Here is a 15,798-nt window from a genome sequence, read left to right on the forward strand (position 1 = left end):
CTAAGAGTGGGAGCAAACCAGCTATTGTCCACATTTTCACAGCCACTGTGGTAGTGCAGGCAGACATAACTGGTGTGTCACCCCCTCGAGTACCATCCCCACGCCTTACCCATCCCTCCTGTCTCTTTCCTTTGGATTAATTAACACTAAAAGGAGGAGAATGCTAATACAGTCGTTTGACATTTGAATATGAAAGCTTAGAACCAAGTCTCTGAAGTACTGTTTTGGGCTTTTTTTTTTTTCCTCCTTTTAAACAGAAAAATCCGCAATATCTTGAAAGCCAGAGAACCACATCATAAAATTTTATACGAATCTATCACCAGCCCCCTTTGTTTCCTGTAGGGCACATCATGCATAGCTCATGTGTATCAAGTACACAGATTTGTATTATATATACATAAATAAAATCACTACATATATCCTAAATGCTGTAATTTTCAAAGATGCTCTTTTTATGTCAGTTAATAGCCACACATCGTTATGTTGTGTTTAAATACAGTTTTTGACTCCTGCACGGGAAAAGCAGCATGCTGCGGTGACAATGTGATTCTGTAAGCAGTTGTGGATTAACGTTCAGTGACCACTGAATCTTCTCTGTGATTAAAAATCCCCACCAGCTGCCCAATCTGCTTTTGTCAGTAAACTCTCCATCATTTTACAGCAATAAAAGTACAGTTCACCCACTCACTTGAGGTCAGTCACGTGCTTCTGCCTGAAAAGGAGCACTTACACGAGCGTTACACAAAGGGCAGACCTGCTCCATTGCTCTGGAGCTGCTGCTGCTGCCTTACAAGGTCACCATCTCTTTCTTCTACAACAGCGACAAATCATCTCAGAAAAAGCCCCATCCATCAGCTCTGCCTGCTCAGCACCCAGGTAGGGCCCTCTGCATTAGTTTCACTGAGGAGGACACGGCCCTGAGGCGCAGCCCCTAGACGCTGAAGCAGACCTGGGGGTGCTGGATCTTTGCATGGGCTTTCCAAGACGAGCCCTGTCCCAGTAAGGCGCTTTGTGCCATTCGTCACCCGAACCCAGCTCATCAGCAGGCCCAAGTGTCGCTCCAACCACAAAACTTCCCAGCCTAAATCCCCAAACAGGAGGCACCTCCGCAGTTCCTCCCTCCCTGCAAACACAGAAGGCGTTTCAAAAACTTACCTCACCTTTGATTCCAAATCCCCCAAGGCCACGCAGCTCCTGCTAGAGCGTTTCCAGCGTACCTGCCCAGGGCAGCTCAGGCTGCGTGCCCCCCCACCATGCAGCCATCAAGCCCCAGGAGTGGGAACACACAACACAGCCGCCTGCCCGAAGCCGAGCTCCTTCACCAGGCAGTGACCCAGCTGCTGGCAATCACGGCTGGTAGAGAAGGTGAACACAAGTGTGGCCTGTTTGCACTGATTTTGTATTCTGCCTCTTGGATAAAACCTTTACATGTGCTCCTTCCTTGCAGAGACAAAATGGAGGGGGGTGTCTTTGTATGACTTGTGGACCTGCAGCATTGCAGCTATTGCTTGCAATGTGCCTGGTCTGCTGCAGGACAGTAATGCCTTCCACCATGGCCCATCACGCTTCCTCCAAAGCTTTCCCCTCCATCAATTTTAGGGCACCCCAGCTGTAGCTTGGAGGACAGCCCTTGCCAGATGGTTCCTGTTCCTCTGTGTGAGCATGCAGCTCTTGCGCCATGCTCGCCCTGAGCAACCAGAGCAGAAGCGCAGCCCTCAGCGCTCCCAGCCCGCAGCCGTGCTGTGCTCTGCTCGTGTTCTCGTGCCCACGGGGAGCCACATGCCCCTGTGCCTTGGCAGACCCTGTCCTACGCCGTGGGCTGCCCACCACCCTCCTCCAGCCCCAGGCCACCAGGCCACCACCACAGCTCCCACAGCCCTGCACGCCACAAGCCGTCCCCTGCACAGCCCTGGCCCCGGAGCCACCTCCTCCACCTGCTCATGCTGCCGAGCCCCATGGGGATGAATCACTGCGGGGACAGGCAGTTGCGGTGCAGTGGTGGGAGGGCGGTGAGGAGTTGCCTCCTGGTTTTAGCCAGCCCGACGCTGTTCCCCGTTGGCCTCACCAGCCTGGCTGCGCTGGAGACCTCCCCTGGCGCAGGTTAACACCCTGCTCTGTACCTTTTCCCGTCTTTAATCTGCTCCCTAAAAGCAGAGATGATCCTCGTGGGGACTGTGAATACGCACGCACGCGTGCCTGTGGGTTCTCACATCCCCTCCCTGAGCTGCGTGCTTCGTGTCGCTTTGAAGCAGCAACTGCACTTCCATTTTTTTCCTAGGTGATTTTTTCTTCAATTAAAAAAAACAACCAGAAAAACTTTCAGTTTAACTCTGCAACACTTGAACCCTTTTGTTCTTCTTGCTGGACCTAGGCAACCTCACAGAGATCAATTTTTTTTCCTTCTTGTCCAGTCACGTCTTCCTGCTCAGCCAGATACCAATTCGCCTCACTTTTGTGCGGCTGTATGGGTTTGTGCTCTCCCTCGACACTTCTGTGAACAATGGAGCAGAGGTCGGGGTTGTGCACCCCCGTTACCTTTCTCTTTTTGGCTTATTTTGATGATTCTCCCATACAGATGCTAGCTGTTTTTCTAGTTGTATCTAATCCGCTTTGTGGCCACCTCCACTTTCCCAATGCAGGTGCTGGCATTAAATTGCCTGTTATCCTGTCCTAATTTCCATGTTACAACTGCTGGGAGGATAATCAGAATTTATCCATCTTTTTTCTCTTCGCTGTCCTCCTTTGCATTGTTTATTCCTCATCTAGACTGGGAGGGCCTGCAAGTCCTTTCATAACTATTATTTTTTTCCACACGTCCAAGCTCAAACTGAGAATTAGAAAGCTTCCAGTGCTGATCCTTACTTGGCCAGCATTTCTACTGCATTTTTCTTTTCAACCTTTTGAGAGCATTTTCTGCAGTTTCGCCTTCCCAGCAGATCGGACAGGAAACCAGAGGTGGCAGGGAGGCTCACTGGGACCAGTGCCCAGGGTGACTCCGCACCGGAGATGTGCCGAGGCCCTTCGCAGGGGCACGGGCTGGCAGAAAGGTGACTGAATTTTAGTTGAGCTGAAATCTGATTGCCACTGGGGTCAGAAGGGACAATTCTGGCCTCTAGGCAATGTTAACTTCACGCTGCGACTTCTGTGGTCTTTCACAGTCCAGTTGACTCCAGGAGGGCTTGGCTGGTTTGAGCGGGGAGCGTGGTCCCAGCTCACTTCTTAGAACTTGGTGCAGTACTTGATGTCTTACCCACATAAAACTGGGAGGAGGGGGGAGAAGGAGCAGGGTTTTGTACTTCAGATGGCAAACTGAAAATATGGCTGGTGACTGCCCTCTGTGTTAGAAGTGATCGCAAGTTCTGCTAAGCCACCTCACATTAACCAGTCGAGTTCCAAAAGCACAGACCCCGTAACTCACAGGTCTTTTCTTGTCCTGGGTAGAAGCTGTTGGATCAACTGAAGCCAAATGCACAGCATGATTACAGTCTTCCTTTAAAGCCACTCAGATTAATGGAACAAATTCACATTCGGAGAAATCAGGTACAGATCCCCAGCAACTACACTGGTTTGACTGTGGCTTTTCAGTAGTACAAATTACACCAGAATATCATTAGTAATTTCAGTTGTCCCCTCGTCTGGCAAATTATCATTCATCTCCCCAAATGGGTATCTCAGCTGGAGACATTTATTTTATCACCTTAGTGTAAAAAAACCCCTCTGCTCCCTCCCTCCAAATTAGCAGCCTGTGATTTCCCTGGGGAAGCCTGTCTTAGGTGCAGTGCCGTGACTCCTGCTTGACTAACATCACCAAGACCAGACAGGGCACCGGAACGCTTTTACCTTCCAACACATACCTGAAATCTCTCACCAGGTCCGTGAGTGCCTGCTCAGAGTTAGTCACTTCCTCCGCAGCCTGTAGGGAAGACAGCAAAGTTAAAGAAATGTTGCTCTGTTCTAACAAAGCTTTTTGTCGGTGGCTTACCGCCGCAGGTACGCCGAATTCATCTCACTCTGCGTGAAAACTGCCCAGGCTGCAGGCTAGGGTCTGAGCGTGGTGTCGTTAGAGCCTTTGCCTGGTGTCTTGCTGTTACCTGGTAAGCTCCTGAATTAACCAAGCACCATAAAATGTAATTTCTAAATTACAGTGAGCCTCGTGCCCCTGTGCTGCATTTTGAGCTGCCCCTAAGGAGCCTTTCCCTTCCCACAGCCAGGGAATTGTCTTGCGCAGCTCAGTGCAAAGTATGAGTTAAACATGAAGTCACAAGGAAAATGGTGTTAGTGCTGGGCAGGGAGGCTGACGGGTCAGCAGTGATGTCCCCAGCGCACAGGAGACCCAGGGAAAAGCAGAGCAGGCTGGGGCGAGGGAGGTCAGCCCAGGGAGCGGCTTCATTCCCGCTGGTGCCAGGCAAAGACACGCAGACACGCTGAGGCTGGTGATCATCTGAGCTTGTTCTGCTCCAGCTACTTTGTGAAAACACAGCTTCCACATCACAATTTTTAAGTACTGTTTAAGAAGCTAATAACTTGCTACAAGTTAGACTGGTCCTGACTAGGTTTCCTGGCGATACTTTAGTCCCACTGCGACACTACAGCTTCGCCACCAGCTCTATTCCTGTGGTGTTTGCCGGCTCAGGGGGAATAAGCATTAGAAATCAGACACTTTGGTGAGGTTTTGGGGCTAGCAAGGCCTGGTGAACGTGTGTATTGAAATGGTCTTGCATCTTCTGCTGAGGAAGTGAGTGTGATGGGCGCTGCATTTCCCCATCGTACGGAGGCTGCCGGCTCTGCAGCCGCAGGGCACCGGCTGAGGTTAGCGTCAGCCATCTCCCGTGGACACGCTGGTTTCTGCCCTGCTGTTCACTCCTGCCTCAGATTCCATCACTGCCCTGCACAAACCTCCACGCTTTTCCCCAGCTCTTGGGGAGAGTTTGTGCTTCACAGTCTTACTGTAAAATAACAAGAATCAGACTACGAAAATTGGGAAGTTTCTCTGACAGGCTTCTGTGCTTTTTCTATAATCGCTCCACATGCTCCTCTGACAATTTCCGTGACCTTATTTCTCAAAAACAAAAAAAACCCAAGAAGAAGAAGAAAAGATAATTCCCATCATCCCTCAAATCTCAGTAGAGCTCCCCACTCACTAAAGGAGAAGCAGAGGCCGCCAGGTCTCTATCTGGAGCTCTCCTTACACATGTTTGTTAACCCTCAGGGTACAATGGATGCTGAGAATTACTCTTTCGTAACATTTGTTTGGCTGCCAAAAAGGAAAAATGATTAGCAGCTCAAAGGTTACATCGCTGCATTTTGCAAGAGAAGCCCTTGTCACGGGCTGCCTCTATTTTGCTGACTGTGCACACGATGCCACGATGCTCACCTGCCCGCGGGGTGCCGGGGTACTCTGCCCGTCGCGCTGCACTGCTCCAGCTCTCCGTCCCGGTGCAGTGTCGGAGATTTCCACTGCAGCCCCTGCAGATGTGTGTCCTTTCCTCCTCCTGTGGACGGCAGCACCCAGACCTCGCAAGTTGTGCCCAGAGCTTGGAAGTGGCCACCTAAGGCCTCCTCTCCCACCGAATCCGTATGACTCTGAGCAGCTTTATACCGTGCATAAACCACCCCCTGCTACAGGCAATGCCATTTCTATGTGCTCTGTAGGGCCTTCAGTATCTTAAAGACGTGTAAGATGGTGAGTTTATTAGATATAGTTCATGGTTTAAGAAAGGGATTTAAAAAAGATTGCTAAATTAATGACTAGTGTTATTGTTTCCTTTATTAGCCCCTTATTAGCCTGCTTCCCGGGGGCAGAGCTGCTTGGACAGGATTTACCTCTCTTTGGACCCTGGGGAGCTCAGGAATTGGGAAGCATAAATAACAAATGTCCTCCTTTATTTTGCTGTCTCAGTCTCCTCTCTTCCATTGCACAGTCAAAGGGCTGCTTCGAATTGTCTGTGGACTAAGACCTACCGGCGTTGGTCTAGGCGTTTCACAAGGAGAAACTGCTCAGAAGGGTAGCTGGAAACTCCCGGCCCTGGATTGCAGCCTTCCCCGCAGACTGGCACTGTCACATCACAGATGCCTCTGTTCATTATGTTGATGTGTGTTAGCAATGAAGTTTGAACTTTGTTCAGATTTTCCCCACGTTTGGCAGCATAAGAGCTGGAGCTCTGATCTGGGTTCAGGCTGGTTGTTAGGTACAAATTATGTGTCAGTGCAATTTTTCCCCCCGCTGTCTCCTTTTGCCAATAATTTGCTACAGTGCAGAGATTTCCTGTCATCTTGTCAGTCTGCGTCTTTCCAAAGCCACTTCGCTGCCAATGATTAGCTTCTGTCTTTCCACCTCTCGGCAGAGAGATGCTGATCCCCCAGGGAAGCGTCACGACTCGCTCTGGGAGAGCTCTCCCGTGCCCCCAAACCAGCGCCCCGCTCAGGGGACGTTCAGAGGCTGGTCACACAGATGGAACCATCTTCTTCTGTCGGTCAGGAGAGGACGCGGCCCCAGGGCCTGGCCGAGGCAATCCGCTGCGAAGCTGTCGGGCCGGTCCAGGGAACATTATCGACTGGGCAGAGCTCCGGACTGGGAGACTGTGGGCACGGCCCCCGCTCTGCCTGTTGTTTTTGGTGGGATCTTGGGCAAAATGGATCCTAACCCTGTTTTTCATTTGCTAAAGGGAGGATAAAAACCTCTCCCCAGCAGAGTTAGGCGTTAGATTAATTGTTTCATGATTATAAAGCCTTTGATATCCTTTAATCAAAGAGCTGTTAAGGGTTTTAAAGGTTGTTAGAATTTGCGGAATAGATGTTAATTTTCTGTGTTCAGCCTACACAGAATATGGACTCTCTAATGTTATTTGGGTACTGAGTATTAAATGCTCCCTTTTAGGCGCTTGCAGAAGTTACCTTTAAGCCACATACACACACTGATTAGAGTATATTGTACTTTAAAAGCTTTTTCACATCTCATTAGACCTTCTCTTCTCGAGTCATCTCATAAGAGGCTAATTTACATTAAGTCTAGGCCACGTCAGGGTCTGGATTTCTCATGCAAATATGCCTTGGTAGTAAAAGCAAAGCCCCTTGTGCTCTCTGCATGAGAATCACCAATTCTCTGCTCCGCACCATAAATCCCAGGGCATGCTCTGAATCCCAAATAATCTGGATTTAGAAAGAAATGAGGTGCACAATTCTACCTTTGACAATTTTCATTTCCACCTTGGCTTGCCTACATTTCTCCACTAAAAGAGGGCACCAGAGACTTCGCAAATCCCTCTTCACAGTACCAGCAGAGTCTGAACTGCGACAGTATTCTCCAGGCATTGCCCAGCCAAATACCTGAGCCCGCCCCGCCACTCGTGAGCACGGTGGGCACCCCAAATACCCGAGCCTGCCCTGCCCCACGTGAGCACGGTGGGTTCGCCTCTGCACTCCCGTGTGACTCCGTTGGTCTGTCAGCTCCAATGGCTTCAGCAGTAGCTGTCGGTGCTCTCGCTCCAGCAAACCACTCTGCACGCCCACAGTGGAAACTTGCAGCCAGGAGAACATTTACCACCCGCTGCTGTGTACAAAGGAATCATTTTACAGCCTTAAAAGAAATTGCAAAACTCATCTAGTATAAAACACATTGTTTTGCCTTTGTGTTTGTCCTGAAGAGAAGAAAGCTCTTAAAACCTTGTAAAGCCAATTACATTCTATCAAAATGAATTAGAGGAGGTGTTTATAGAATACCCACCGTGAGAATCTGGCTCGGCTTGACAAACTGTATTTTTATTATTATTATTTATTTGCTTTACTGCTTGGTCTGTGGCTGTATGATGATATTGCAATGAAGAGAAAATGCTGACAGGTCATGTTCTGCTTCTATTGGCAGTGCTATTGTTTTATATTTAAATAACAAATATCCTGGCAATGCTTGGTAATTTTATGTTTCCTTTTTTTAGACATTGTTTTATACGTCTTTGGAGCAGCCTTAGTAACCTCTGAATTTCTCCAGTGGCATTGAAATGATCAAACGGCTTCTTGTGGGAAGCATTGCAAAGCTGTCCTTCCTTCACCATCACAAGCCCTTCACGTCACTTCTTCAGGGAAGCGAAGTACCTTTCAGAACATTGTTCTTTGTGTTTGCAAGAACCTGATGTGCCGTTACTTTCCATTTTCAAATTTTGCTTTCCTCCTGTAGCAAAGTACTCCAAAATCCTGTATTTTTAACATTTGCTCTGCCAACTAGTAACAAAATGGAAGTGTTTTAATCGCTATTATTTATGAAATTTCAAAACCTTAAATACTTTCAACACCACAGAGGAAGGTACTTGTACATATTTTTCATTGTTTTATAAGCAAATAGACCGATATTGATTACATTAAATGAACATCATTGTAACGGTCAGGTACCCGTTTTCCTCCCGACCCGTGCGATGAAAGGCCTGTCGGCTCCCTGCCGCCCTGGTGCGGCTCTTCCAGCTCTGCTGCTCCGAGCAGTCGTTATTTCTCACCGTCCTAACTAACTACTGTCGGTAATACAAGAACTGAGGACCAGCACTAATTATCATGGACTTTTGATAAGATCTGACTCCTGTGTGGCTTCATGGCTTTGCGAAAACAGGCTCTGGACGCGATTGCACGGCTCAGCAGACTGCAAGACTGAGACCCGCAGGGACGGTGCCGACGCAAACTGATACAGCACCGAGCAACCAGATGTTGCAAGAGCCGCAGAACCGCTGCTGGGACAGTCCTGAAGAGCAGCGTCTGGGACTCGCTTTCCTCCCGACTCTGGGCCATGCTTACTGGAAAGGTACCTCTGGTAGAACGGGGTGACGCAGAAGTGAGCAGTGTGGTTTCCTGAAACGCCAGAGCCCGAAGTTGTACTCTCCAGCGATGGGACCCACCGCGCTGCAGAACCGAGCACCTCATCCACCTCACCAGAGGCGATCTAGTAACACTGCTGGCATCACACACGAGTTACAAACTCACAGAACCAGCAGAAAGCCTGAGTTTTTACTTCGAGGGGAATTTCCACACAAATAAAGAAGCAGCTTTTTTTTTTTTTCCCTCCTGTGGAAGAAACCGAGAAAGTTTCCCATCCAACAGGAAATTGAAATTTAATTTTAAAATTATCAAGACAAGAGTTCTGAAGCAAGTGAGCTGGCAAGAAACGATATTTTTCTGGGGAACTTTGCCCAGCATCTATTGAACAGCGGACAAACACAATGTATTCATGTGAGAGCTGTCATTGTGCTGTACTGAATCAGTGTTTCTGCCTGGAAAACCCTTGGATTGTGATTGATTGCTTCTTGCTCTCCCTTCTTCACTCTCCCCACTTGTTTCTTAGTCTTCCAGTAACTTTGCAGCCCCAGCATGAACCTCACAGGGTGCACAAAAGCAGAAGGGTGCACGAGAGAAGATGCACAAAATGCCGCATGGAGGTAGAGGTTTCTTGCAGATATTATTTCTAACCGGGCTGTCCCATGGCCGCTGCCCATGGGGTAAGCTCCCAGGCACCCAACTGGGACACAATGAAAAAAGACGGTGTTCTCCCACCTACCAGTGAGTTCACAAGGAGACGTCATGGCCAGGCTAACAAGCACTGAAGACTTTCTTGCATCCAGGACTGTGAGACCTGACGGCTGTTCTGCCGTAACACCCGCAGCTATTCAGAGGCCGAAATCGGGAAAGCTGCTCTGAGGCTCTCCAGAAGGCACAATTCTCGAGGCTGCTAAATGCCGTGATTTCTGGCGCTCAACTTCTCTTCCAGGCCCCAGCTCGGTAAAGTATTTCTCACTGAATTAAGGAGAATTTAAGTATGTGCTTACGCATCTGGATGAACAGAGAAAGCCTGTTGAATCAAAGGAACTACTGAGAGCAGAAGCCCTTAAAAATTATGGTGGGGTTTTTTTTCCCTAAAAGTGTCTGTTATTTATTTCCAAGTCCTTATCTTGTTTATAACAAAGAATGAACAAAATTCCTTTCCCAAGGCTGGATAGTCCTGGAGCATATCCGCACCACACAGGGATAAAAATAAGCTTGATTTTAGGCAGATTAAATAAGCAAATGCCTCTTAGTCTCTTGACTTCTTTCTCTCCCTTTTGAACTTTTTATTCTTCTATACGCAGTAAACCTAAGGTTTTATGGCCTTATTCAAAGTCTGCTGAATTTGATGGAACTCTTTCTGTTGGCTTGAATGGATTTTGGAACAGACCTTTAGGCAGAGGATGACAATATCTTTATACAGGTTTCTCATCCACTGTCTAGAGAAAGGAATATTAATTATTAAAACACTAGTCCAGCATACAGCCCCCAAGAACTGTCAATGTTCACTCTACTTTGTCACTTAATTTAAAATTACCCTGCTTTCTCTCCGAACTTTCTTTAGCAACATAAAATCTTTACAGACTGAATAGGTTTCCAATTTCTAGCTCATTTTATATACAGCCTTCAAACCATAATTGCTTTTGAAGTGCACCATACACACAGGTAACTATACAAACAGCAGTTTCCAACTGTTATAATAAACCATCTTTAAAACGAACGTGCCCCAGATCAGAAGCCCCACGTGGCTGCAACGAGGACGTTTGCCGCTGGCGATTTTGTGGCTGGAGAAGGCACAGCCTGACAAGCTGGGGGTGGCGAGGGCTGCACGGCCGCACAGGCGAGACGCAGCACCGAGCACTGCCCTGGCCTCTTCCCCCCTAAATCCAGCTGAGTGAGAGCATGGCTTTGGTGAGACAGAGGAATGCAAAATGCCCTTATGCCCTTCTATTTCAGCTAATGAAGTTCACATGAATGAGCCGGAACATTTTTGCCACCGAGGCCCTGATGCAGCTGTCACCGCCGCCATGAGGGATCCCCCAGAGGGTTGCTCCGGAGGTGATTTTCACAGTGGGACAAGCTCCCGGTCTCTGTGCCACCCAAGACCCCCCGACCAGTGCATTCCACTGCTTCACAGTATTTTTCCAGAGCCTTGAGCAGTACCTACGGAAACGCTTGGCCTCTAGCACGTCGTGCCAGTATTACATAAAACGGAGCCCACGAGAGGCCTCCTGAGCTCAGGTCCCCATCCCCATCCTAGAAGCAGAGGGGTACAGGCCGTTCCGATTCACGTATATATTGTCGTACTCAATACACACTTTGAAATCTTCAAGCAGATTGTGACTTGTCATCTATAACTAAAAGGCATCGGTACAGAGACACACAATGTGCTTTCGCAAAATGACAGAAAAACTGTTCTTTTCATGTTACCTCAGTGCAAACACGACTGCGTTTTGCTTTGGAATAGCTACTGCTCTACGAGACATATTATCGTCAGTTAAATGAATTTACTACCCATATCTAGTCATCGTAAATAAAAGAAGCAGACCAACCTGCATAGGGCTTTTTTTTTTTCTTTTTTTTGGAGTTTGCATGCTTAATACAGAACTAGTAGGTTGAAAATCTCACTGAACATTCTATGTGAATTAACCAGATTCTAGAGTAATGTGGAAAGGAAAACAATGAAAAGTACAGCTTTTCATCTAAACATATGCAGCTCTCTTCATGCAGGGTTTTCTTTTAGTTTTTTTTTTCCTTTTTTTAAATAACACTTTGCATTAAAAGAACATAGCCAGTGTAAACACAGTCTGTAACACTTATAAAACAGTGCAAATTTTGTAAATTTCTGGGAGGAGGTTGAAATACATATATTCGTAATGGAGGTAAAATCACTTTCTTAGTAGAAAAATACATATATTAAACACCTATATGTTTGGAATTTAACTTCACAAAAGAGCAAGTTATAGTCCTATACTGTGTAATAAATTAATATCTTACCTAGATTTCCACTTTCGGTGTTAGTGTCAAATGCATAATAATGTAGAAAAAACAAAAGAAACTTGTATTATTTAGAACCTAATGAAAATCTTACATATAATAACTGCTGTAAGAGGGCACAGAATAAAGAACCGGGGAAAGAAGCAATGGAAAAATACCAGCCTGTATGAATTATTGCACATTTGAGATCATTCTCATGGCCTTTGGGCCAGTTCTGGATACTTTTAAGTCTTAGGTCAGTGTTTGTTTCCATTTGACTGTAGGGTACAATTTAGGAACCACTGCAAAATGTCAAGGATTTACTGAACTTGTTTGCTGATGAAACCACAGGCAGCTGAGTGCAGAGTGCTGACTTCTATTTGTGCAATCAAAGAGAACGCTGCTAAAAACATACTGAAATGCAGGCAAGGGTGCCTGCCATAAAAATATTTTTGGGAACTTGCTCCAGCAGATCTTATTGAGACAAAACTCTCCAGTCTACTGTGCTTTCGGTAAAGCCATGCCAAAACCCGCAAAACTGGCTTCTGCCTTCATTATTTCGAGCTTTTTCCTTGAACACGGTTGTCTCCACCGTCTGACTCTGCAACCCTGCATCAACTGAGTATGGAAATCTCCATGAAACCTACTGCTCCAAAGGGAACTCCGCTCGCTGAGTAGTAATGCCTGATGCTGAGTACCTGCAGAACACCCCTCATTCGCAAGCAGCAAGACTGCTTTTCATGGCAGATAAATGACAGTATGCTATTTGACTGATGGGATCACCCACCTAAGTAAGAAATGCAAGACCTTACCAGCTGCTTAAAAACATCACTTTTCACAAGTTGCACAGAGAGCAGAAATATTCCTGCTTCAGCCATATTTAAAAGGTACATAAACTGACAGGTAGATAAACAGAGAGAGAACTGTCTCAGGTGATTATCACTGCAATTGAAGTCAGACTGCTAGTAAACCTGAATAATTTAGCACTTCACCTCTGAATATTGCTGTAGTAATTATTTTCTATTGCTGAAGTTCTCACAAAAAGGTTAATTTCAAATTGTAACTACTGATTTTGGAAAAAAAATCCTATCTAAAATTACATTGCCTCTACTACAAATCTTAAAAGAGCTCAAGAGTTCTTAAGAAATTTCAAATTAATGAATTGACCGACAGACAGATAAATTTATACTTAAACTGTTTAAAAAAAAGCCATTAAAAATCTGCAAAAAAACTGTGAAATAATCTATAATTGACAGAAAAATTGTTTGAAATCCTCCTAAACATCTTCCAATAGCCTAGTAAGTTCTTTAATAAAACCACATTGCTAACCATTGACTACAAATACAACATGCCTCAATAATAAAAGGAAGAGATGCTGATGTGAGCAGGTGATTTATTCTGCAGCAACTGTTACTATGCACTTTATTGATAAAGCTTCATCTGCATTGTTTCAGCTGGTCATCTTCTAAAATGTACTTGCGAGACAATGTTACTGGGAAGGTTTCCTCCTCCTTCCTTTTAAGCATGATTCACCTCTTGTAGTGTGAGCAGGAGATAACAATTTTCGTAGGATGATTGGAATTTCGAACTGTTCTGAAGTCTATATGAAAAACCCAACAACTTCCATGTATTTCAAATGCTATTACTTAAATATGTACGGATGTTGGAGATCATATACAGTGACCTTTTATCCATCCCAGATTGTAAACCTATTTAAAACAATGGGATGTGATTTTTCTACCCCCCCTCCTTTTTAAAGAAGCAATAAAACTGTACATTAAAAGACAGGCAGGACATTGCTGAGCTACAAAAGAATGCCCCCTTTGCCAACAATTTGTAAACGTAAACAAAAAGGTTCAAGTAGAAAAGCCATTAAGTGTGCCGCTGCTTCGAATATGCTTTCTCACCCCGTGGGGTTCGGACAAAGTTCTTTAAAAATGCGTCTTCATGGCAGTCATGAAGCATCTCAAGAGAGTCCGGATCCTCGCTACCAAATATCACTGGTGAAGCTAAGCTCCTTTGCTGATAAAGGTAGCAGCGGGTTGTTCCTGTGAAAGTCCTGGGGATCCTTCATGGTATTGTTAAGAGGTAGCTGTCCGTTTAGTACTGTCAAAGGTATGTTACAGTATGTGTGATGGTTGCTTATGGAAGCTATTGGCAATGTTGCTGCTGACACACCATATTCGTATCCTCTGCAATAATGTCTCATTTGCACAGAATCTGCTTGATGGTAATCAGTTAAATCAGCCCGCGACTCTACCAACGTGGCAGAAGTGCCTGTGACGGCAAGAGAGGGTACAGTCTGGAGGTCTCCAAAAAGGCCCTGCTCTGCAGAATCCAGGACCTGATGCCGAGACACCACCTCCTTTTTCTTCCCTGGCATTTCAAAGACTAGGCGCTTCCAAAACTTAGAATTCAGTTTGCTGCTTTTTGGTCCTTTCCACTTGACCACTGAGAGAAGTTTGATGGTGTGCTTTAAAGATTCCACTTCATGGTAATTCAGTTTCCCTTTCAATTCAGTACACTCAATCAAAATAACTTTGATTTCTCCACTGACTAGCATGTTATGGAGTCTGTTTTCCATCTCAAATATACTCCATCCTCTCCTGAGAACATAGTCTGGAGTTAACACGATAATGAGTCTTCTGCTTTGTTCAACACATCTTGTGAGATCTTCAATGTAGGCTACAAATTATAGAAAGAGAGAAAGAGTAAAGAATAAAGAAGTCTATTGTATCAAAACATCAGGCTTGCAATCAAGTATAACAAAATACTACAGCTTACTGATCCACACCATTTAAGACAAGACTCCAACAAAAATACGATTGTGTATCACAACTTCTTTCTATTTATGGAGTACACACAGAAAACTCCTTAATAACACCCTCCATCCTTTACTGTTTTTCCCTATTCATCTCAACAGAACGACATTTACATATTATCCTCGCTGTGTAGATGCATTAGTGACTAAAAATACACAACTCACTGAAAAAATATAGGTCAAGAGCAATGTAATGTTTGTGTAAATTTTAACATTAACGCTGGTTCTGATTAACATTGCATTGAGGGAAGCACACTCTGGGAAGCAGCTCTTGTGTTTCAGATGCAAGGACACGAGGGTGCTGCAGGGTGTATGAACGGTAACTTGCAAGAGCTCAAAAAGAAATCAACCCCCACCACATGCAGAACTTGTGCTATTGCATAGAAGCATCATGAAAGTTTTCTTCTTTAGGTATTGACCACAAAAGCACGGTAACATTCTTTGTGGCCCAAAGGTCTGTTTAAATCTCACAAACCTGTGCTTCTATGTACCCCAAGGTATTAACAGAAACTTCACAAGTGACAGCAACAAAATGGAAAATTTAAACATATTGGAGGTGTTTATTTGTTGAGACATCAGTGACAAAGAAAACAGTATTCTTCTTTAATTCATGCATGCCCAGTAGTTGCAAACAATCAGTGTAAGTAGAAATGCCAGCCCCATCGTCAGCTCCATGATGTCAGCTTATTGAACTACAAAATATTCTTGAAGCTGGACTTGGATCCCTGGGTTTGACTTGTCCCAGGGATGGTAGGGAAGAGAAGCCAATTACACCAGTCTGACATGGAACAGGATGGGAAAGAGATCTACTTACAGACCTGATCCAAAACCCATTCAAATGAACAGACTTCAACAAATTTCAGTGGGTTTTGGGTCAAGACCAGAAAAATGAAATCACTTGAACAAAACCCACTAAGGTCAGAAAAGTGTTCACTGGTTGCACAGCGTTGTGACTGTGAGCTTACAGACAGGGTATAGGTTTTTTTAAACCACATGAACCTCTTGACCATGCTACTCGGAACGTGCCACCTGACAACAGAGGAGAAGCATGTGCTAGAAATGAAGACTTGGACACAGGAGCTGCAGAGAACAGATCTTTACTCAGCACAGGGCAGGGCCTCTCTTACACACACTGCCGTCCAGCAGGAACGACGATTACAAAGCACATCATCAATCAACAGCTGTTACTGCAAGACTCAGTTTTA

General features: G+C 45.6%; 1 protein-coding gene across 7 annotated transcripts in view; it reads right to left on the bottom strand.

Moving 5' to 3' along the window:
* Positions 1 to 10,827: 10,827 nt before the first annotated feature.
* IL1RAPL2 (interleukin 1 receptor accessory protein like 2) overlaps positions 10,828 to 15,798 on the bottom strand; it is a 415,901-nt gene continuing 410,930 nt past the window's right edge. For all 7 annotated transcript variants that reach the window (XM_075435782.1, XM_075435786.1, XM_075435780.1 and 4 more), the window contains one exon: positions 10,828 to 14,457. In XM_075435782.1, the coding sequence (XP_075291897.1) occupies positions 13,760 to 14,457 (698 nt within the window). In that variant the 3' untranslated portion in view covers positions 10,828 to 13,759. The remainder of the gene's footprint in view (positions 14,458 to 15,798) is intronic.

This window comes from Opisthocomus hoazin, chromosome 14, assembly GCF_030867145.1.
Source record: "Opisthocomus hoazin isolate bOpiHoa1 chromosome 14, bOpiHoa1.hap1, whole genome shotgun sequence".
NCBI classification, from domain to species: domain Eukaryota; kingdom Metazoa; phylum Chordata; class Aves; order Opisthocomiformes; family Opisthocomidae; genus Opisthocomus; species Opisthocomus hoazin.